The sequence below is a fragment of the Hippopotamus amphibius genome, chromosome 15, assembly GCF_030028045.1.
Source record: "Hippopotamus amphibius kiboko isolate mHipAmp2 chromosome 15, mHipAmp2.hap2, whole genome shotgun sequence".
NCBI lineage: Eukaryota > Metazoa > Chordata > Mammalia > Artiodactyla > Hippopotamidae > Hippopotamus > Hippopotamus amphibius.
This window is the reverse complement of record NC_080200.1, coordinates 21,805,829-21,829,594: the sequence shown is the minus strand read 5'-3', so window position 1 is coordinate 21,829,594 and position 23,766 is coordinate 21,805,829. Positions and strand designations below refer to the sequence as shown.

The 23,766-nt window shown below is 34.3% G+C and overlaps 1 protein-coding gene across 1 annotated transcript; it reads right to left on the bottom strand.

The window, feature by feature from the left end:
- Positions 1 to 12,325: 12,325 nt before the first annotated feature.
- On the bottom strand, positions 12,326 to 13,249 carry LOC130837512 (olfactory receptor 5V1-like). The gene has a single exon (XM_057710523.1). It carries the CDS (start codon positions 13,247 to 13,249, stop codon positions 12,326 to 12,328), a length of 924 nt encoding a protein of 307 aa, XP_057566506.1.
- Between the last annotated feature and the right edge of the window lie 10,517 nt (positions 13,250 to 23,766).

Here is a 23,766-nt window from a genome sequence, read left to right as displayed (position 1 = left end):
AGATATTAATGTCTATAACTGAAATATATAAAGATTAAAAAAAAGAATCTATTGAGGGACTATAATTTTTAATATAAAGCTCAAGTAGTATGCATCAAAAAGGCAGAAATCAGCCTAAAAGGACTCTTTAGTATACTCCATATATATTCAATTAAGGGTATATGTCTGTGTGAATATAGATATAGAGTTATATTAAAAACCAAGTATTTAACTTTTGTTTATAAAAATTATTATTCTAGGGAACAGATTTGTGTCATGGTTCCTAGGCAAGGTTTTGTACCTTTACGTAATAAAATAATTACTTTGGTACTGAGCATCTAGCAGTTTTAATTCTCTTGGAGATTTCCTAGCTTAATGTTAGGCTACTTGTTGAGCCTGACCTTTTCTCCCCAAACAGCATCGCAAAAGAAATTCTTTCCTACTGAGTAGACCTATTGGTTTATTCTCTGGCCTGTACTCCCCAGATCCCCAAATTGCAACAAGCTCTCTTTGTTTCTCTTGCCCCACCTCTGTGTATCCTGGGAGCTCTTGAAAGGATATAGAGTAGATAACATGGCTTCTTAGTTGAAGTCATTTAATTGTTTTTAGAGAGCCTTGAAGTGGTTCTTCTCTCAATGAGTTCTCTCAGTTCCTGTCAGACTATAAGCATACTGCTTCTATTATATTGTATGCGAGCAAATCTTCATGGATGAAGAAAATTTATGAAGACGGGAATGTTGAAGTCACATGTAAAAGAGCTGTAATAAGGAAACAGAGTGACAATCTCTTTTACATCCCAGCTTCTCAGAGCTTAAAACATGATCACCATGTAAGTAACAACTATTGGCACTTTAGGGAGCATAATGTGCTCCTTCCTCATCTATAGAAATAAAAAGATTCTTTTTCTAATATGCTATCCAATTAAATGGCTAAGTGTGGTCCTTTCATCTGTAGATATATAGATACTGAGTTCAAAACCGATTTTTTTAAATGATCTAGAATTTTATTGAAAATTTAATGATTTCACCCATGATACAATTAAAAGAGTAAAGTTGCAGAGTTAAAAAAAATAAGACAGTTGTTAATATAAAGGAAAACAAATACACGTGCATGTATGTCTGCCCATGCACATACATACACACAGAAACAGGAAGGTAGAATTGGAATATGGTATAGACAAAGTCACTTTGTCAAATTATCGTCAACTCACTAAAGTAAAAGAAGTAGAATTTTTCCTTTTCAAATGGGTTCCTAAATATAAATAATAATTTTACTGTAAAGTTAATCAAAATCAAAATATTTTTTTAATCCTATAGGTACTTGTCATTTTTGTTTTTGTGTTTGTGTTTAATTCTTATTGGAGTATAGTTGATTTACAACACTGTGTTAGTTTCATGTGTACAACAAAGTGATTTAATTATATATATGTAAGTATAACCCTTTTTTTTTAGACTCTTTTCCCATGTAGGCCATTATAGAGTATTGAGTAGAGTTCCCTGTGCTATACAATATGTCCTTATTAGTTATCTATTTTATATATACTAGTGTGTATACATCAATCCCAATCTTACAATTTAACTCTCCTAACCTTATACTATTATAATAGAAAAAAATGCATTTCTCTTACTATCCCTTTGTTTATGGCTCTCACTAAAATATAAGACTTAGAACTCTCTCACTCTACCAGTCTTCTCTCAAAAAAAAAAAAAAAATGCTCTGCCAAGTGTATTCCCCTCTTAAGTCTTTTTAGATGTGTATTTTTAGGTATTATCTCCATTACGGGATTATGCTTTATCCACATCAGAAAATAGGCAGTTATGACTTTGTTTAGCACTGAAATTAGTTTGCCAGGTAGAATTGGAATATGGTAACTAAAACACAATGCTCTTAGGTAGAGATGCTTCAGCGTTTTAATCTACCACCAAGGCAAGTAGCATCCATAGTCTGCAGATATGACAACAGCATTTTCATGTCTCAGCTCTCAGGTGGGGAGCATCAGACCCCAGGGGACTGGACAAGCCAGGAGTGGCCTCAGCGGAGAATGAACTTATCCACCATCCTGGGCAAGTGCAGCATCATTGGCCCATGCTTTATCACAACTTCGGACATACTGCAGAGTTTTCTAAACCACAGCAATAGCTGACACTGTGACCTGTCATCTTAGGAGACTGAGTTCTACTTGTGAATTCATACACACATGCAATCCAGGTTTAGGTGGGATTTGAAAAATCTACAAATATAGTCAGGAAGAATCAGAGGTATTTCCAGCCCAAACACAAGGACTTTGTTTCATGGATGAATCCTTTGGTATCTCTTTGGATTTTATGAAATCATTGAGAAATGAGGAAGAATTTGGCAGATCACATCTCTGATAGCTGAGACAGAAGTGTAGGCACAAAAACAGAACAAGTCAGGAACTGTGGTTTCCAATAATGGGTAAAGATATTTAAGGCCAAGGCCAGAGGAGGACAAAAGATACTTTTGATTGAGTCTTGTAATTTTGAGTTAGAATTTTTGTCTTTCTCCAATTTAAGACACACAATTTTTTACAGGTTAAGAAATAGTTGAAACTATAGATGGTAGAACTCTGTCATCTAGATCCAGACTGAGATAAGCAAATAGTTTGGGATGAAAATATTCTGGAAATGTAAAGCATGAATAATATATAGTACATAATTAGTGCTTATGAAAAAACATAATTGCAAGCCTTTAACAAATCTCTAATCGAGAGAAAGTTCTCTTGTTCCTTCCCTTCACTACCAATATTTACGTGCACAAGCTACGCACAAACACATCCTTTCCATCCAGTAAGAATGGCAGTAACTACTGAGATGAAATTGTTAGCAAAAATCAAATGGCCTGGTTATGTTTTTCTATTATTTAACAGACATGTTGGGTTAAAAAGAAAAATGGAGAGTTTTATTTTTTTCTAAATTTTTCCATTGCTTTCTGCTTGCCAAGAGCGCTAAGCAGTGCATCTTTGCAACAAAGGGCAGGTTTAAAGTCAAAGAAACTACTTTCTTTGTCCCCATCTCACCCAATGACAGGCCATGTCCCTCTATGGGAGCAGTCAACCTCTCTGTGTCTTACTATCTTCAGCTGTAAAGTGAGAAGAATATTGACAGCTCACTGGTTCACTGGCCATGTGGATTAAAATAAGGAATAAATAAAATATTCAATATCCACCACAATGCAGATGTGATGATGAGTGTCACAGTTGCCCTAATTGTCCTATTAATAAAGTGTTTCAAAGACTTCTAAACACATATTAATTAGTCTAATGCCTAGAACAACACTGTAACAAATTGGTGAAACTGGCACAGAGGGTTTAAGTAACTTGAAAACTGTCTACAACTAGTGAGGAACAAAGAGAATGTACACACTCAGGAATTCTGGTTTCAACAGCCTTGCTTTTAACCACTAGATTTCACTTTACTTGGGACACAGAAATACTAAATACAACTTAGCTATGATTTTAAGTTGTGTCTTCTTTAGTAGCTTCTTACAGACATTGAATTTTTCCCTCATGCCAACTACTCTATACAGAGTGGGCCTATTCCTCTTAATAAAATTCCATGGGACTCCACATTATAATCTCCTGCTAACTAGTTGTAAAACTAAGTCACCAAAAGTACTGGGCAAATTCCACAAGGTCAGTCACCTGCTATCTGGCCAACTCAGATTGAAAACAAGGCTTTTTCTAAATCCCTGGTTCTTGTTCTTTCCTCTTTATAACTCTATTATAAACCTGAAAAGAATTCCTCTTTTTTTTGCCAATGAGATGGCTAAAGTTCATAAATTTACTAAGTCATTTTAATATTTTCTGCACAAATCAGAAGTGTTCTGAAAAATATCTGACATATACAGGAAAATATGCATGGTTTTCCTGGCAGAGACTTTAAAATATGCTCTGCCATTTGCTTTTCAACCACCAATCATTTCAAAGCAGATACTTTCTAAAAGTTAAAAAAAAAAAAACAACTTTTAATCATAAACTTCAAATTATTTTTAATTATAATAAAAATACATGTAACATAAAATTTCCACCTTAACTATTTTTAAGTTTACAGTGCAGTGGTGTTAACTACATGCACGTGATGTGCAAACTTCATTACCATCCACCTCCAGAGGTTTTTTATTTTGCAAAACTGAAGCTCTGTAACCATTAAAATATAACTCCAAATTTCATCCTTCCAAAGCCTTGCAATCACCATTCATTTTCTGTCTATATTCATTTAACTATTCTAGCTACCCCATATACATGGAATCACACAGTATTTGTCATTTTTGTGATTGGCTTATTTCAATTAATATAATGCACTCAAGGCTCATTCATCTTTAAGGTAGTAAATAAACCAAAAACCCAAATTAATGACTGTGCACATGATGAGAACATTTGAATATATTTCCAGGAATACTTTGGCTTTTGGTTACTTGTTTCATTTCCTATGAAACCATTTTATAGTGATGATCTGGACTGGCTTGTAACAGCTGAAGGGAAAATGACACATTTCTTTCCTCACTCTGTTTTGCTTGATGTCACATTGCTAACTTGATTCAGCCATAGTAGGAATATTCTGTAAACACAGAAATTTTCAGACACTGAAAGATCAGTTCATCCTTCCATCCCAGTCAATAGTTAGATATTTATGAGCCCACCACTGTAATAAACACCTATTCACCTCTGCAACTGAGAATTAGAAATGTCATTTCCCTGCATATAAATAAAACTTTACAGCCCCAATTTTTTTAAAGAAATTACTCCCTTTTTCCAGCTTTCTTGAGGTGAGATTGACAAATGAAATTTTACATATTTAAAGTGTACAACTTGATAATTAGAGATATGTATATATACATAAATATACACATTGTGAAATAATCAACACAGATAAGTGAATAAATATATCCATCAGCACATGTAGGTATCAATTTTCTTTATTCCTATGTGTTTGACTACAGTACCAAGTTGTTATGTTGCTTTTTGTGGGTAGTCGACATAGGGATATTTTTATTTAATGACATTTTATTGACTTATACACTTATAAGTTGTGCAATCTTTACAGAAAAATATGCCAAGAAATATAAGAAATTTTATGACAAAGATATAAGATGTTAGAAAATTCAAATATTCCTCTAAAATACAACTTTACCAAAATTGGCATAAGAAAATAATATAAAAATAATATTTCTTCATTTATTAGTTGAAATGAATTTTCAATTAAAAGCATTCAAGAAAGACCTATACTCTGAAACCTAAAAGGCATTGATGAAGGAAGACAAAGATGAGACAAAGAAATGGGAAGATATTCATGTTCATGGATTGGAAGAATTAATATTGTTAAAATGTGCATGCTACTCAAAGCCATCTACAAATTTAAAGCAATCCCTATCCAAATAGCCATGATGGTTTTCACAGAAGTAGAACAAATGATCCTAAATTTCATATGGAACCACCAAAGACCCCAAATATCCAAAGCAATCTTGAGGAAAAAGAACAAAGCTGTGGGTATGACACTACTGGGCTTCAGACTATACTACAAAGCTGCAGCAAGCAAAACAGTATGGTACTGGCAAAAAAAAACAAACAAACAAACAAAAAAAAACAGACACATAGATCAATAGAACAGAATAGAGATCCCAGAAATAAACCCATGCACATATAATCAAAATACCTACAACAAAGGAGGCAAAAATGTACAAGCGGGGGAAGACAGTCTCTTCAATAAGTAGCTCTTGGAAAACTGAACAGCGACATGTAAAACAATAAAATTAAAACTTTTTCACACCATACACAAAAATAAACTCGAAATGGGTTAAAGTCCCAAATGTAAGACCAGAAACCATAAAACTCCTAGGAGAAAACATAGGAAGACACACTTTGGCATAAGTCAATATTTTTTGGCTGTGTCTTCTCAAGTAAAGGAAACAAAAGTAAAAATAAGCAAATGGGGCTTAAAAGCTTTTTCACAACAATAGACACCATCATAAAAGCAAGACAACTTTCTGAATAAGAGAATATATTTGCAAATGGTATGTCCAATAATGGGTTAGTATCCAAAATATATAAACAGCTTATATAACTCAACATAAAAAAAAAAGATTAAAAAATGAGCAGATCTGAATAGATATTTTTTCAAAGAGGAAATGCAGATGTCCAACAGACACATGAAAAGATGTTCATTGGTAGATTGAGACTGACATATATACACCAATATGTATAAAATAGATAACTAATAAGAACCTGCTGTATAGCACAGGGAACTCCACTTCTCTGTACAGTGGAAACTTATGTAACATTGTAAAATAACTATATCCCACTTAAAAAAAAAATAAACACACACACACACACACTTTTAAGCTCTCTGCCTGTGTATGTTTGCTAAGACCCACTTGCTGACTGCAGGGAGGTTGTCCAGGACTAACCAAGCAGTTTATATGTTATTGGTTCAGAGACAGGGATGTGACCCAATCAGAGACAGTAAAATGGATGAGGGAGTTTGAGAATTTGATTGATTTCCAAGAGAGAGAGGCCTGCTCTTCCCAGGGCATTTAAAGCCAAAGGATACACAGTCTAGAGATGCTACAGCGATGTTATGACCATGAGAAGAGAGCTCAGCTGGGAATAAAGTCAACAGGGGAGCAAATAAGGCAAGACATGGACAAAGTGGTTAAATGACACTTGCAGCTATCTCTTGTGCTGTGTTTCTCACTTATGTGAACCAACAAATAAACTCCCTCAGTGAAAAAAGAAAAGAAAGAAAAGAAAAGGTGCCAACATCACTAGTCATCAGGGAAATGCAAATTAAAACCACAAGGAGATATCACCACACACCTGTCAGAATGGCTGTTATCAAAAAGACAGCAAATAATAATTGCTGGAGAGGATGTGGAGAAAAGGGAAACCTGCTACACTATTGATGGGAATGTCTATTGGTGCAGCCTCTATGGAAAACAGTACAGAGATTTCTTTAAAAAACTAAAAATAGAACTACCATATGGCCCAGCAATTCTCCTCCTAGGTATATATCCATAGAAAATAAAACCCCTAAATCAAAAAGATTTGTGTCCCAATGTTCACAACAATATCATTTGCAATAGCCTATATATGGAAGCAACCTAAAGCCTATTGATAGAAGAAAGAATAAAGAAGATGTGAGATATATACATACATATGTATATATACTACTACTACTCAACCATAAAAAATAATGAAATTTTGACATTTGCAACAACAAGAATGGACCTAAAGAGTATTATGCTTAGTGAAATGCCAGAGAAAGAAGACAAATGCTATGTTTTTTCACTTATATGTGTAACCTAAAAGGTAGAATAAATAAGTAAATAAATATAACAAAAGAGAAACAGACTCACATGTACAGAGGACAAGCTAGTGGTTACCAGTGGAGAGAGGAATGAGTGCAGGGTTAAGACAGGGGTAGGAGATTAAGGGGCACAAACTATTATGTATAAAATAAATATTCTACAAGAATGTAATGTACAGCACAGGGATATTTTATAATAACTTTAAATGAGGTACAATCTATGAAAATATTGAATCACTCTGTTGTATGCCTGAAACTAATATAATTATGTAAATCAACTATACTTTAATTTTTTAAAGCTTTCCAACTAAGAAAACTCAATACTTTGTTACTTGAATTCTACCAAACATTTAAGAAAATTAAAAAGTCTCTGTATACAAACAATAATTTGATAAAATTCAATAACTATTCCTAATTATAAAAAATTCAGCAAAATAGGAATTTGAATCATCTTTATTGTGATAAACAGTAACTACAATTACTAACATGTAACTTTCTATATAAATATGAAGTATTCCTTGCTTTTGTTCTGAATGCAAGAACAAGGCAGTAATGTTGCAATCTAAGAAAAGGCTGGAATATTTATACAATCAGATGTCAAGGCTCTTTATACACATAAGTGGTTACAATATTGAATCAGAGATAGGCAGACAGATCAATTGACTAATGTAAAGCTCAAAAATTGATGCACTCAAATACAGACAATTGATGTATGACAGATGTGGTACTACAGAGACATGGTGAAAAGAGCATCCTTTTGATAAACAATACTGGACTAATCTGACATTAACATGAAAGCAATTATTTTTTATTTTTAATTTTTTTAAAATTTTTATTGATTGATTGATTGGGTCTTAGTTGCTGCACGCGAGCTTTCTCTAGTTGCGGTGAGCAGGGGCTACTCTTTGTTGCAGAGTGCAGGCTCCTCACTGCCATGGCTTCTCTTGTTGTGGAGCATGGGCTCTAGGCATGTAGTTGCGGCATATGGGCTCAGTAGTTGTGGCTCACAAGCTCTAAAGCACAGGCTCAATAGTTGTGGTACATGGGCTTAATCACTCCACGGCATGTGGGATCTCCCTAGAGCAGGGATTGAACCCATGACCCCTGCATTGGCAGGTGGATTCTTAACCACTGTTCCACCTAGGAAGCCCAGAAGTAGTTATTTTTTGAACTCTATTTCCTGCCATGCTCAAAAGGAAGCCCACAGTGAAGGAATAGTGAACTGTAAAAGCCAAAACAACAAACCATCTAGAAGATAACATAGGAATATATCTTCATGTCCTTGTGGTTAGAAAAGATTTCTTAAACTAACAATGTTAAATTGAGCTACATTAAATTCAATTAATTTTGAAAGATACCACAAAAAAAGTATAGAAAAATAGAAAGCCACTCAGGAACATTCCAGGAGGAGCTACATCAATGATACAGGCTTAAATAGTTCTCTGCTGTTCTGTAGGCACCTGAAAGTAATGTACATTTGGGTATTTTGTCCAAACATCTCTTTTCCTTCATGACTAGAAACACAGTGTGTTAAATCCATCCACACACATGCACATATAAACCTCTAGATTTACACAATTTATCCAACAATATTTCAGTGGTGATATTAAGCATCTATTTCTCATATTTAGAATGTCCATGAAGCAAGGAGCCAAATTCTAACTAAAACAAACATATTAGGTGAATGTAAATTTTCTATCTGAAATCACTAGCCTCATATTAAAAAATCAAAATGACTATGGTTTGTGCACAGCTTTTTTTTTTTATGTTTGCTCTACAGCCCCTTTACCATTACGTACTTTATGACCCCATGTTTGTGAATGTTAATCACCCTGATGTGGAAGGCAATGATCAGCTGACTACATCCATAAGTGAAGAGCTCATTTTACTTAAGGCAAATAATTACATATTCGACTTATATTTGCAAATTCCAGTTCAATCCCTTAAGCCCATATAAATATTTCCCAACTCTTTTATTGTAAGTGAGTGGCCCTGAAATAAGGGGATTTGCATCATTTTTGCTTCTACTGGATGAACAGGATAAGAGCACGCAAATTACTTTGTTTTATAGGATTATGAATTAAATTTTGTATTGCTTATTTTACTAAAAGTAAATTATCCTCATTTATCCATTTATGAAATGTATGTATTTTCTACTCTTATTTTCTTCATAAACATATTTTCAAAATAATTGAATCAATAAATAAAAAGATTTAGCATGTAAGTTATACCTTGGCAAAAAGGCAAGAACTTTTAGAAACCCTAAATTATCTTTGCATATCATCACCATTTATGGAAAATAGTTACTAAAGATTTACAAATTATTGTTATGAATAACAATATACAAGGTACCTAAGGAAACCAGCCTCCCTGTATCATTCCAAATGTAAAACATCTATTGTTACATGTATCACCATCTTAAAAAATGTTCTTTGAGCATAAAAATATTACTCTAAAAAATAGTTACTTACAATTTAGGAACACTACAAAACATGGATTTGTTAGAATTCTAAAACATGATATAGACTTACTGGTTTTATATATACAGTTATAGCCCACATGAATTTTTTTAATGTTATAGACTTAGGAGAATAAACAATTAATTTTGTATTTGAGTATCTAGAGTATACAAAATTGGGTCTCTTCATTGGTACAAAACCAAGGTTTACCTATTTTTTTCTACTTTTTTTGTCAGCCACAATAGGAACAAAACTTTCACATACCTGTTATCAATCTCCTTTTTCATCAGACAAGCAGCAACATCATCTGAATTCTTACCCTTGTGCCTATAACTGAGCTTTCCATGGGGTTTTTCAGATGAAATCAAGCTCCTATTTGGGGGGACATTTTAGGTAGACTGTTCCTGGCAACAACTAAGAAGTCAGCTACTAGGCTGTGAAGATTAAAAATGCATTGCAGTAAGTGGAGAAAGTGATTTGATCATTACATATTTGAAAACACCACTACAAAGTTAAATTTCCATAGGCAGTTCTTCGAAAGTGCACATGCTTTTTAACGTGAAGTCTTCTTCAAGGACATGTGCAGTGTTCACTTCAACCTGAATTGATCTGTGTAAAAGCTAAAGGGAGATAACCATCTTCCACACAGTAATATGAAGATACCTTATTCACAAGAGAAAAGTTTAAGTTGCACATCTATATATGTAGGTCACATGAGCCTTTCTTCTTTCCAGAGGTTCACTACCACAGCTCTGATGTCCTAGTATTCTCTCTACTTTTGTTAATTCCATAAGAAGTATATAAATACATTAAACTGAAAAAAATTTTAAATGCTGCAAAAATTGTCTGTAAAATGCAAAACCATTTCCATCTGCTTATTGTTTATTATCTTCTCTTCTTCATCAGTAAATTACGAAGTATTTGCAAGACCTTCTATTCAATGATATACATCTGTCTGTATCTATGCACGTGGGTTTTCTTTTTTTTTGCATATTGGGCATACGTTGAAGATACTGTTCTGTATCTTTAACACGTCTCAAAATCTCCTTTCTAAGTTCATACAGATCTATTACACAATATAGATGAACCATAACTTGTTTGAATTTATATGTTGTTTCCAATTCTCATTATTTCAACAAAATGCTTCAGTAAACACCTTTGATTATGGTTAAGTGCATATTTAAGACATTAGATTTGTTGAATTAGATTCTTTGATTAAAGATTTCACATAATTTTATTTAGTAGTGGTTACCAAACTGCCTCTACCACTTTCAGTAAAACACTTAACCTTTTTAATCTCACTTTCGTTAACAAGTATTATTTGACATATTTCTACAAGCAGAAGCTGGATCAACATTTATAACCATGTGTCACTGTTAGAAATAAAAGCCTGTATTCATGATGTCACATCACAGAGCTAACTGGAGAGAAGTGATTGCAAACATTTATTTCATTGTGGTGAAATAAACAAAGCAGTTATAGCACAATTTTCTTATAAAACTGATTATTTCTCCTCTAAACTTGATTCACGTATTTGTTTAGTTCCTTCTCGTACAGAGTTTCAAAGAGGGAGCAGAGGATGTATAATTAGCATTTCAAATTCATAAATGGCTTAAATTATCCATTGGGAAGCAGAAACTATTGGTTATCTTGAGATCATAGTTATTCTAATATTATTACCATTCAATGATGTAGTTCATTTTTCCCTCCATGGTTGTTTTTTACTGTAGTGAAATATACATAAAATATTTCTTTTTCTTGCCTAATTCCTCTGGCTGGAATTCTAGTACCATGTTTAATAAGAGAGAGAGTGGTGAAAGTGGGCACCCTTGTCTTATTCCTGATCATAGAAGAGAAGGTTTCAGGTTTTCATAACTGAGTATGATATTAGCTGTGGGCTTGCTTATATGGGCTTTATTATGCTGAAGTATGTTCCCTCTATACCCAATTTGTTAAGAGCTTTTATCATGAAAAGATGTTGAATTTTGTCAAATGTTTTTCCTGTATCTATTGAGATGATCATATGATTTTACCCTTATTTCTGTTAATGCAGTGCAATCTGTTTATTGATTTGCATATGTTGCATGATTTCCCAAGATAAATCTTACTTGGTCATGGTTATGACCTGTTAATGTGCTGCTGAGCTAGGCTTGCTAGTTTTTTGTTGAGGATTTTTTCAAATATGTTCATCAGGGATAATTGTCTGTAGTTTTATTTTCCTATAGTATCTTTGGCTTTGGTGTCCAGATAATTCTGGCTCCATAAAATGAGTTTGGATGTATTCCCTGATCAATTTTTTGGAAGAAAGGTTGGAGTTAAATGTTTGGTACACTTCACCAATGAAACCATCTGTTACAAGGCTTTTCTTTGTTGGAAGGTTTTTTTATTACTGCTTTAATCTCCCTACTTGTTATTAATCTGTTTACATTTTCTATTTCTTCATTATTCACTTTTCCTAGGTTGTGTGTTTCTAGAAATTACCCATCATCTAGGCTAATGTTCAGAGCAATATGCTTAATCTAGGTTAAAGTTCAGAGCAATATGTTTAATATGAGAAAGATATGTCTACTTGGATGGGACAAATAGTTTTCTCAAGGCCACCTGCATGTCTGTGTTTCTCAGACAGTAAGCAACAGGATTAAGGCTGGGTGTTAGAATGGAGTAAAACACAGACACTAGCCGTCCTTGAAGGGGAGAGTAATGAGAAGCAGATCTCAGATAAGCAATGCTCCCAGTGACATAAAACAGAATGACAGCAGTAAGATGAGAGGAGCAGGTGGAGAAGGCCTTCCAACGGCCACCAGCAGAGTGGATCTGAACAATGGTAGAGATGATGAGAACATAGGAGATTATGGTGAGGGCAAAGGCACCAAGAATAATACACCCACCCACTGCAAATCCAACTTTCTCATTGGTGTGGGAGTTACTGCAGGAGAGTCTCATGATGGGGGAGCTGTCACAGAAAAAGTGGTCAATGACATTGGGCCCACAGAACAGGAGGGAGAAGGTGTTGATAGTGTGAAAGATAGCATAAAGAACTCCACTCAACCAGGCCACAATGACAAGCTTTGTACACAGCTTTCTGCTCATAATGACACTATAGAGGAGAGGCTTGTGGATGGCTAAACAGCGGTCATATGCCATGGATGTGAGCAAGAAGCACTCAGAAGCACACAGCATTACAAATAAGAAGAGCTGAACCACACATTCCCAAAAGGAAATGACTTCAGAACCCATGAGTGAATTGATCAGTGCCTTGGGGATGGTGACTGTGGTGTAGCACATGTCCAAGAAGGACAGATTCTTCAGGAAGAAGTACATGGGGGTGTGGAGGCGGCTGTCTCTTGTCACAGCTGCGATGACGGAGATGTTTCCCAGGAGGGCAAAGAAATAGATGAAAAGGAAGAAGGTGGTACTAATGAGCCTCAGCTCAGGCATGTCTGAGAAGCCCTTCAGAATAAATTCAATCACAGTTGTCTCATTTGTCATTTCCTTTCCACGTCATGGAAAACAAGAGTCAAATAATATTCAAGATGGATATGTTCTTAGTGATACTTAGTGCAAAACACACACTCACAAATTAGCCCTTAGAGATGGTCAAAAATAAATCTGGTTCCCATTCACTTTTTCTTTTTTCTCTCTTGCTTTTCCTCTGTTAAGTCTGAGCAATAACAGATTGTAAATAAATGAAAGAATAAGCATGTACTTATTAAGATAGTATAGTTATATACATGCATAATAAATAACAAGCTTTGATGTGATTTGTATTAATTAATGCAAAAGATGAGATAGTCTTATTCATTCATTAATTATTCACTCAACAAGTGCTGTATTTACTGCACTAGGTAGAGGTTGTTGGGGGGGGCGCTGAAATGGCTATAACACAAATGCTTACAAAGGTTGAGCAGATAATATAAATGTCTTAGCAGGTCAAGAGCTGGTAGTGATGGGATTGCTAAGGGTTCCTCTATGAGATTTCAGTTACATGATGTCAAATCTTCATACTATTCAGTAAAAATAAATGTTGTGCTTTTAGCATAACATTTCTTAATCAAAAAGAACAATTGTGGGCTGGATTTGACCCAGCGTCCTTGGCTACATGCATGGCTATGTCCAGACCCTGAGTTTTCTCTCAAAGTAGAACTTTTGCTAGACTATGATCTTGAAAGTCACAATTACGTGTTGTCCCAGGAAAAGCATATGAGACAGTGCCCTGAAACACTGGCACATGACTGGCTTTGTTTCAAGACCTACCGGTACTGAAGATTGCCTCTGTCTCTGACACTTGAGTAGCTGGTGGTTCATCACTCTCACTCCACCTGGGAAGTGTCATCAGGACCTTCACAGGACCTAACATTTTAAGCAAGAACAGGAGAGTGAGTACAGAGCAAAGGGCTCTGACTCAAGGAAGAGAGAGTCTGCTGGCCTACATGATTCAAATAAAAGGAAAGAGCTACTCTGACATCACAGACAGTCCCCAAAATAGTTTGTATTTAACCAACAATAGTGCTGTAAAAACAACCTGGGACCCATTTAAATGTGATTTTTTAAATATAGATTTAAATTTTCTTTTGAGTGAATCTATCACCTCTACAACTTTTATTGTTCATATCATACTTTTTGTGTCATTATAAGTAAATGGATTTTAAAAATTAGAGAAATTAATTTATCAGTTATGATAAAATATTTTAGGATATAAAAAATCTCTAACATTTATGTATGAAATAATTGTGGTTATCTCTGAAAACTGGATAATAATTTTTTTCAAAAGGTAAAATGAATACACCTTGTCATTATAATCTTACTTTTAAAAAAATAAAATGTGTTCAAAATTATTGCAAAAACTAATTTAAGAATTTTACTTTTCTAGTATTTTTATCAAGATACAAAGATATGAAGGAGAAAAAGTATTGATATAAGTTTTGGAGAATGTCAATGTTTTCTAGGGCTGTCATAACAAAGTAACACATGCTGGGTGGCTTAAACATGAGAAACTTAGCATTTCATTATTTTGGAAGCCAGAAGTTTTAGATGAAAGTGTTGGCAGGATTAATTTCTTCTGATGTCTCTCTCCTTGGTTTGTAGATGAATGTCTTCTCCTTGTGTCTCTTCCCATGGACTTTCCTCTGGGTATTTTTGTATCCAAATTTCCTCTTCTTATAAAGACAGGAGTCATATTGGATTAGAGCCCACCACAAAGACCTCATTTTAACTAAATTACATCTTTAAAGGTCCTTTTTCCAAACTAAATCACAATTGGGATACTGGGTTTAGGGTTTCAACAAATGAATTTTGGAGGGGATACAATTCAACCAGTAACTCTCAATAAGAAACAAAGTGTATTACAGTTTATCTTTGTGGAAGAAAAGCCTGGGATGTCCAAGGACAACTCATCCAAGAAAGACAAGAACTGGAGGAAGGATTCCTTGATCTCCATGACAGTGACAGTGTCTCTCAAAGAGAGACAAAGAAGACTGACTTATCCACATTATCTTTTATCTGCCCTCAAGCGTGAACCAAGCCACCTTTCCTATAAGAGTTGCCCAGAGTAAGAGTGGTCTTTTCCTGATTTACTCTAATATTCACTCAGAGTGATTGAAACAATACACTTTGGAAGTCATAGGACTGTTGGCCTCAGGGAGGCCTGGTTTCAAGCTCAGTGATAATATTCACATTCCTTAAACTCTAAGCATCGTTTTCTCAACATTTAAATTAAGAAAATTAATGGGCAGAACACTCTATGACATCCATCAAAGCAAGATCCTTTTTGACCCACCTCCTAGAATCATGGAAATAAAATCAAGAATAAACAAATGGGACCTCATGAAACTTAAAAGCTTTTGCACAGTGAAAGAAACCATAAAAAAGACTAGAAGGCAACCCTCAGAATGGGAAAAAATAATTGCCTATGAAACAACGGACAAAGGATTAACCTCCAAAATATACAAGCAGCTCATGCAGCTTAATACCAAAAAAGCAAATAACCCAATCCACAAATGGGCAGAAGACCTAAATAGACATTTCTCCAAAGAAGACATACAGATGGCCAACAAACACATGAAAAGATGCTCAACATCACTCATCATCAGAGAAATGCAAGTCAAAGCCACAATGAGGTATCACCTCACACCAGTCAGAATGGCCATCATCACAAAATCTGGAAACAACAAATATTGGAGAGGGTGTGGAGAAAAGGGAACTCTCCTGCACTGTTGGTGGGACTGTAAGTTGGTACAGCCACTATGGAAAACAATTTGGAGGTTCCTTAAAAAATGCAAATAGAACTACCATATGATCCAGTCATCCCACTCCTGGGCATATACCCAAAGAAAACCATAATCCCAAAAGAAACTTGTACCATAATGTTTATTGCAGCACTATTTACAATAGCCAGGACATGGAAGCAACCTAAATGCCCATCAACAAATGAATGGATACAGAAGATGTGGCATATATATACAATGGAATATTACTCAGCTATAAAAAGGGATGAGATGGAGCTGTATGTAATGAGGTGGATAGACCTACAGTCTGTCATACAGAGTGAAGTAAGTCAGAAAGAGAAGGACAAATATTGTATGCTAACTCACATATACGGAATCTAAAAATGGTACTGATGAACTCAGTGACAAGAACAAGGATGCAGATACAGAGAATGGACTGGAGAACTCGAGGTATGCGAGGGGGCGGGGGGTGAAGGGGAAACTGAGACGAAGCGAGAGAGTAGCACAGACATACATATAGTACCAACTGTAAAATAGTCAGTGGGAAGTTGTTGTATAACAAAGGGAGTCCAACTCGAGGATGGAAGATGCCTTAGAGGACTGGGGTGGAGAGGGTGGGGGGGGGACTCGAGGGGGGGGCATCAAGGAAGGGAGGGAATATGGGGATATGTGTATAAAAACAGATGATTGAACCTGGTGTACCCCCAAAAAATAAAAAAAAAATAAATAAAAATAAATTAAGAAAATTAGGCCTATGTCTTAAGCTTGTCTTGAGAGTTAGTGAAACCGTGCAGAACAAGCTCCATGTTTCATCATTTTCCTGATGAAGGAGCTTGGACATAATGACATTGGGATCCCATTCTGACATAAATAGCCTCAGATTCTAAATGAGTTAGAGTCAAGCAGAATGTCCAAAAGCTGCCATAGGAAATTAGAAAACTTGCCTATGGCACTTCTGGTTGCCTCCACCGCAACTCTGCTTGTGCTCACTGCTGGAGCTGACTCCTTGCTCCACTTAGAGCTCTGCCTGGCTCACCACTCCTTCCTAGCACCTTTCCCTCAGCTGGCAGACATCTGGTGTCAACCATTCACATCTCAGTACAATTCAAGTGTTATAACTGCCACTTATGTATGAATTTTAAAATGAATGTTTCCTTATCAGTGAAAGATGCTTACCTCTTTTCTAGTCATCTCAGGCATTGATGCATGGGTGTAAATTATTGTTCAAGAATAAGATAAACTTGTTCCTGACCAGCAGGGTACCTTGTTAATTTGGTGAGTCTTGTGTTTGCATAACACTAAAATGGGTGTTCTCAATGTGTGCAAATTAGCAGGTAGCACATGTGTTACCTGGTTCTAATATGCATGTAGAATCAGACCAGTGCAGTCAAGCCTTAATTCAATTATTTCTCATAATTCTGAGTGTAGAATTGTGCCTTGTTTACTTTGATCTTGGTGCTTGTTGAATCCAAAGAACTAAGCTGGTGAGCTTTGAAAACATATTAAGAATCAGTGAAGAATCTAATACACATTGAAAATAGAGCTAGCAGTTGTTCTGTACTTTTAGCAATATGATTTTAGATCAGCCTCATTACCCTTCTGTTAATTTCTTCACCTATCAGGCAGAAATAAATGTATATGCCTTTCCCCCATTGTTCATTATAAGTAGCTCAATTAGATAATGTAGATAAGATAATAATCTATAATATTACCATTTCTCTTGAATGACCATACAAAAACAGGTAAGACTAATTATAGAAAAGGTAACAAAAACACAGAGCCACATATTCCCTCCACAAAGAAGAATTTATAATTATGTATAAAGCACAGTATCTTCCACTGAGTAATTTCTGCACACCTACCTACTACGCACCTGCTCTTTGCCAGGAAGTATGTTTGGCACTTTGTATGATCATCCTCACTGCTAATCCATTCCTTTCTATTTATTTTATTTATAGCATCTGTTTTTATGCTGTATTTTGTTTATTGTAAACAAAGTATTATTTGTGAGATCAAATATGAGCCACAAATAGTCTGAAGACCACAGTGTCTTTTTAATTTTTATTTCATTTAAGAATGAAAATACTTAATGTTTAAAACACTCTGGAAACATAATTGGAGTATAAAAATAAATATATTATTTCTGCCCTTCAAGCACCCATAGTTTTTCAAAGGCATATAAAAGTATTAAATAAAATGTATCTAATTATTAATGCCTAATATTATGTCATATATAATATATATACTATATGTATTTCAAAGGTATACATAAAATAATAATTATATGTATACCTTTGAAATACATTGTGAAGCTTGGAAGTCAGTAATGCATAACACACATCTGTCTCTCTCTTTATTTATCTATATAGCAGATGTCATTGTTGTGTACAGGTCCTACAGATATTTAGACACCAAAGAAAACATTTAAGCTGAGTTGTTGATGAAGTAAATTTTTAAATTGCCATGTGAAGAATGGGAAGGATTTTGAATGAATGAAAGCTTATAGATTCCAGGTGGAAGAAGAATGTAGGGTTATGGAGATAGAATTGTAAATAACACACATGCATGAACTTAGCTTTTGTATAATCTGTGGATGGAAAAAAGAATTAAGGAATGATCCAAGTTGCCATGATTTGTTAAAATTGTATAAATAACATTGCAATTATGTAATTCTAGGTTTCCACTACATACATATCTATAGAAACAACTTCAATGTTTCAACTGAAGGAGAATATATTCAAACAATATTTTTATTATGAAGATTTCCCCTTAGACTTAAAAAAGAATAATATACCTAAGAGGAAAAATAGTTACTTTGTTTAGGGGCACAATTATGTATTTAGCAATGATTTTCAAAATTAACTGTACTAATTTAAAAAAAAAAGAAAAAAGATCTTTTCAATCAGTTTTTGCCTTGAATGTTCTCTTGGCAATTAACCACTTCATTTTATCAAAAGGAAATGAATTATTTCATCACTTTGAATCATTAATTCATATTTACTTCCTGAAGAAAGAAGCATTCTCTGACAAAATATTGTACTAGTCAAATTCTCTAAGATAAGAACCATGCAATAAAAGTACATGCTTGACAGATTTATATGGAAGAGTTGGATAAGATCACACCCTGGAAGGTCCTTGACCAGAGTTTGGAAAAAGATTGAGGTGAATCAGTGAGTTTTTGTCTTATAAGTGTAGACTCGGTCCTCCTTAGGGGAATACATCAGAATAATATTGCAAAATATGAAAAAATCAGGCCTTACTATTCCCTAAACTAAATTAATGATCATCTCCCCTTCCCCTTCCAGGATGGTCCTAATGTAATTTTGTTAGAACCAAATTCCACAAAATTTGGTTTCTTGGTGTGCTTGTTTCCAGAATCAATAGAATATTTATCCAGTTCCTGAAAGAAGTACATGTGTGTTTTGAAGAGATGTCTAACAAACTTATGTAAAGATTCATTACATGCAGTTTATTTTAATCTGCTTTTATTAATTGCTACATTAGCTTAACTTCTGACATAATGTCCACCAATTCTTAACTCCAATAATCTGTAGTTTTATTCTCATTTAAGACTCCACTTTGTGTTACTCACACTTGTTCTGTATTTTTTCACACAGCTTCTAATTTAGTCTATTTTTAATATTTTCTATATCTTGTTATCTTTTATAATCACCGTGAATGCCATCACTCATGAAAAGGAAAAAAATACCATCCTTTTCTTTATTTTACCTCATGTTAAAAAAATACTAAACATCTATTTAGTTCAATATTTGTATTTTAGTATCTTTGTTCTCTTCTTCTTCTTCTCCACTCCCTCTATATACACAACATACACCAAGACCAGTAAAATCAATTTGGTTAAGCAATTTATAGAATCAGTTTGAAAAATACCAATAAAAAACAGATGACTGATTATTCTGATGGTTAATCATCGCACTGATTTATCATGTAGATATAGTCAGAGAAAGGAATATTGAAAATAAAATAATCAGAGGTTGAACAACAAAAATATCTCTTCTGAGATAAAGATGGTGACATGGATCAGGTAAAAAATATTTCCTGGGATGAAAGTTAATTATGAACAGAAGTTGGAGGCATGAAGCTAGAGTTAGGAGCAAAGACTTCTATATGAAAGCAGGAAGAAATCAATCTCAAAATCAACTCACTCAAACTCCCCTGAAGCTGGTAGACCATCACCTTGGATAAATGCACAAGGATTCTTCCCAATCAGCTGTTGGATGCTATAGGAAGTACTCTGAAATTTTTCTTTCTCATCTAATATCAATGTGAATAAGTAAATTACCCACCCTTTTCATATCAGTGGCTTTTATTATTTTAAAGTCTGCTACTAAAATCAGTTGAGGACCCAAAATTCTGCAGTTCTGGGGTGTGGACTACAGTTTATTCCCTAGACCTTATGCTAGCCAGAGTGGATAGGTTAGATTTCCCTGGGGCTAAATTACTGACAACATTTCCAGCAACTCAAAAAATTAAACTCATACTATCCCATAATTAGTCATTCAGCCTGTATGCATAAAAATCCATATAGAGTGCCCACTTACCTTTTTAAAAGACATCAAACTTAACAAAAAATTTAAAATTAGATTGCCAATATTGTCTTTTGAACTATTTGAACTTGTTTGACCAGCCAAATGCATTTTGTGAGGCAATGTTTCAAGAGGGCATATTTTAAATTCCCATGGTTTGTCTGATGTATGTGTGCCTGGGTAAAGAATTGATGTAGCTCATAATTTATTCACACTTAAAGAACACTTTGAACATAGTATATCTTCATGTTTATGACATAGGCTCTGTGAATTTAGCTTCTATTGTTTTGTAATTATCACTCTGTGCAAAATATATTTGTTGTTTCAACATAAACAAAGTAATGGAATAACTTTCATTTTTAAAATCTAGTTAAGTAAAAAGAGGTATCTAACATAATGGAAGCATATTATTTTTAATTACTTTGTTACATTTTTAATATGTAGATATATAATTAGATGAGCATTAGAATGGTAACAACATTTGTCTGTAGGGAAGTAAAGATTTTTCTCTTTATTATTAAAATATGATGAAGACCCATAATAGAATTTTTCAAAGTCACACATGTGATATAAAGTTGTCCTTGATCATGATCAAAAGCATACTTTTTCTATTGTGTTTTCTCAATTATTACATTTAACTATTTAAATAGACAAAATGTAGGCACATGGCTTTACTTTTTTTCCAAAGAGTTAGTCACCCCAGAAATGTTAATTCTACAATCCCCTGTATTCCTTTAATTGTGCTCTTGCCTGTGCTACACAAAACTTTCTTGTGACTATTGGAAAAAAAGTGGTCATTGGACTAGGTCAAAGCTGAGACACATGTATGGCCTTGAATGTGGAATTAGTGATATAAATATGAGGACTCTGTATTCTCTGTAAAGAGCAAATTTCTCTCTCAAATTCTCTCTCAATCAGGGACACAGAAGGTGGGGCCAGTTATATTACCTGATTTTCATTAGGTTCACAGGAGTGAACAGGAGTCACATGAAAACAAACATGTGAAACAATTTTACTTCATATACTTCACATAGCTAGTGATAAAGTCTAACCCAACCAAAGTAGACTAAGTTTTATTTTAAAATTCTACTGAAAGCATCAGAAGTACAAGACCAAGATCTAGAAGAATCAGGAAACTGTACATATAAGATCACAACATCTGCAAAGAGATAATTTTACCTATTCCTTTTCCATTTGTATATCTTTAATTTTCTTTTCTTTGCTGATTGTTTTTGTCAGTACTTCCAATACTATGTTCAATAGAAATGATGAGAGTGGGCATTTCTGCCTGTTACCAGATCTTAGAGAAAAAGCTTTCAGTTTTCCCATTGATTATGATGTTAACGGTTTTTCTTTTTTCTTAAATGACTTTTACTGTGTTAAGGAAATTTTCTTCTATACTTATTCTGCTAAAAGTTTTATCATGAATGGATATTAAACTTTGTCAAATGTATTTCAGAATCTGTTGAGATGATTACATGATCTTAATTATTTATTCTGTTATTCTGATATACTGCATTGATTGATTTGAGTTTGCTAAACTAAAATTGCATCCCAAGGATAAATCTCACTTGATCATGGTATATAATCTTTTTAATGGGTTGTTGAAATTGGTTTTTAGTATTTTGAGAAGGATTATTGCATCTATGTTTATCAGATACAGTGGTCTGTGGTTTCCTTCCATTGTACCTTTGTTCAACTTTGGTATCAGGGTGATGCTGGCCTTATCACATGAGTTTGGAAGTATTTCCTCAATTTTTGGGAAGCATTTAAGAATGATTAGAATTAATTCATCCTTAAATACTAAATACTACAGATGAGGATCTAACATCATAAATACACAGTAAAGCCATCCAGTGCTGGACATTTCTTTGTTGTGAAGTTTTGATTACTTGAAACCATATTTGTGATTGGTCTGTTCATAGTTTCTATTTCTTCCTGGTTCAGTCTTGGAAGATTGTATTTTTCTAAGAATTTATCCATTTCTTCCAGGTTCTCCAATTTATTGGCATATAGTTGCTGTAGTAGTCTCTCATGATGTTTTGTATTTCTGAGGTGTCCGTTGTTACTTCTCCTTTTTCATTTCTAATTCTGTTGATTTGCATCTTCTCCCTTTTTTTCTTGATGAGTCTGGCTAATGGTTTATCAATTTTGTTAATCTTCTCAAAGAACCAGCTTTTAGTTTTTTTTTAATTTTTGCTATGGCTTCCTTCCTTTCTTTTTCATTTATTTCTGCTCTGATCTTTATGATTTCTTTCCTTCTGCTCACTTTGGGGTTTCTATGTTCTTCTTTCTCTAGTTGTTTGAGGTGTAAGGTTAGGTTGTTTATTCGATCATTTTCCTGTTTCTTAAGGTAGGACTGTATTGCTATAAACTTCTCTCTTAGAATTGCTTTTGCTGCATCCCATAGGTTTTGGGTTGTTGTGTTTTCATTGTCATTTGTTTCTAGATATTTTTTGATTTCCTCTTTGATTTCTTTAGCGATTCCTTGGTTGTTTAAGAGTGAATTGTTTAGCCTCCATGCATTTGTATTTTTTGCAGTTTTTTTCCTGTAATTGATATCTAGTCTCATGGCGTTGTGGTCTGAGAAGATGCTTGATATGATTTCAATTTTCTTGAATTTGCTGAGGTTTGATTTGTGACCCAAGATGTGATCTATCCTGGAAAATGTTCCATCTGCACTTGAGAAGAAAGTGTAGTCTGTCGTTTTTGGATGGAATGTCCTATAAATATCAATGAAGTCGAGATGGTCTAATGTGTCCTTTAAAGCTTGTGTGTCTTTATTTTCTGTTTGGGTGATCTGTCCATTGATGTAAGTGGGGTGTTCAAGTCTCCCACTATTATTATGTTCCTGTCAATGTCCCCTTTTATAGCTGTTAGCATTTGCCTTATGTATTGAGGTGCTCCTATATTGGGGGCATAGATATTTACCATTGTGATATGTTCTTCTTGGATGGATCCCTTGATCATTATGTAGTGTCCTTCCTTGTCTCTTTTAATAGTCTTTATTTTAAACTCTAATTTGTCTGATATGAGTATTGCTACTCCAGCTTTCTTTTGATTTCCATTTGCATGGAATATCTTTCTCCATCTCCTTTACTTTCAGTCTATATGTATCCCTTGGTCTGAAGTGGGTTTCTTGTAGGCAGCATATAGAAGGGTCTTGTTTTTGTATCCATTCAGCCAGTCTGTGTCTTTTGGTTGGAGAATTTAATCCATTTACATTTAAGGTGAC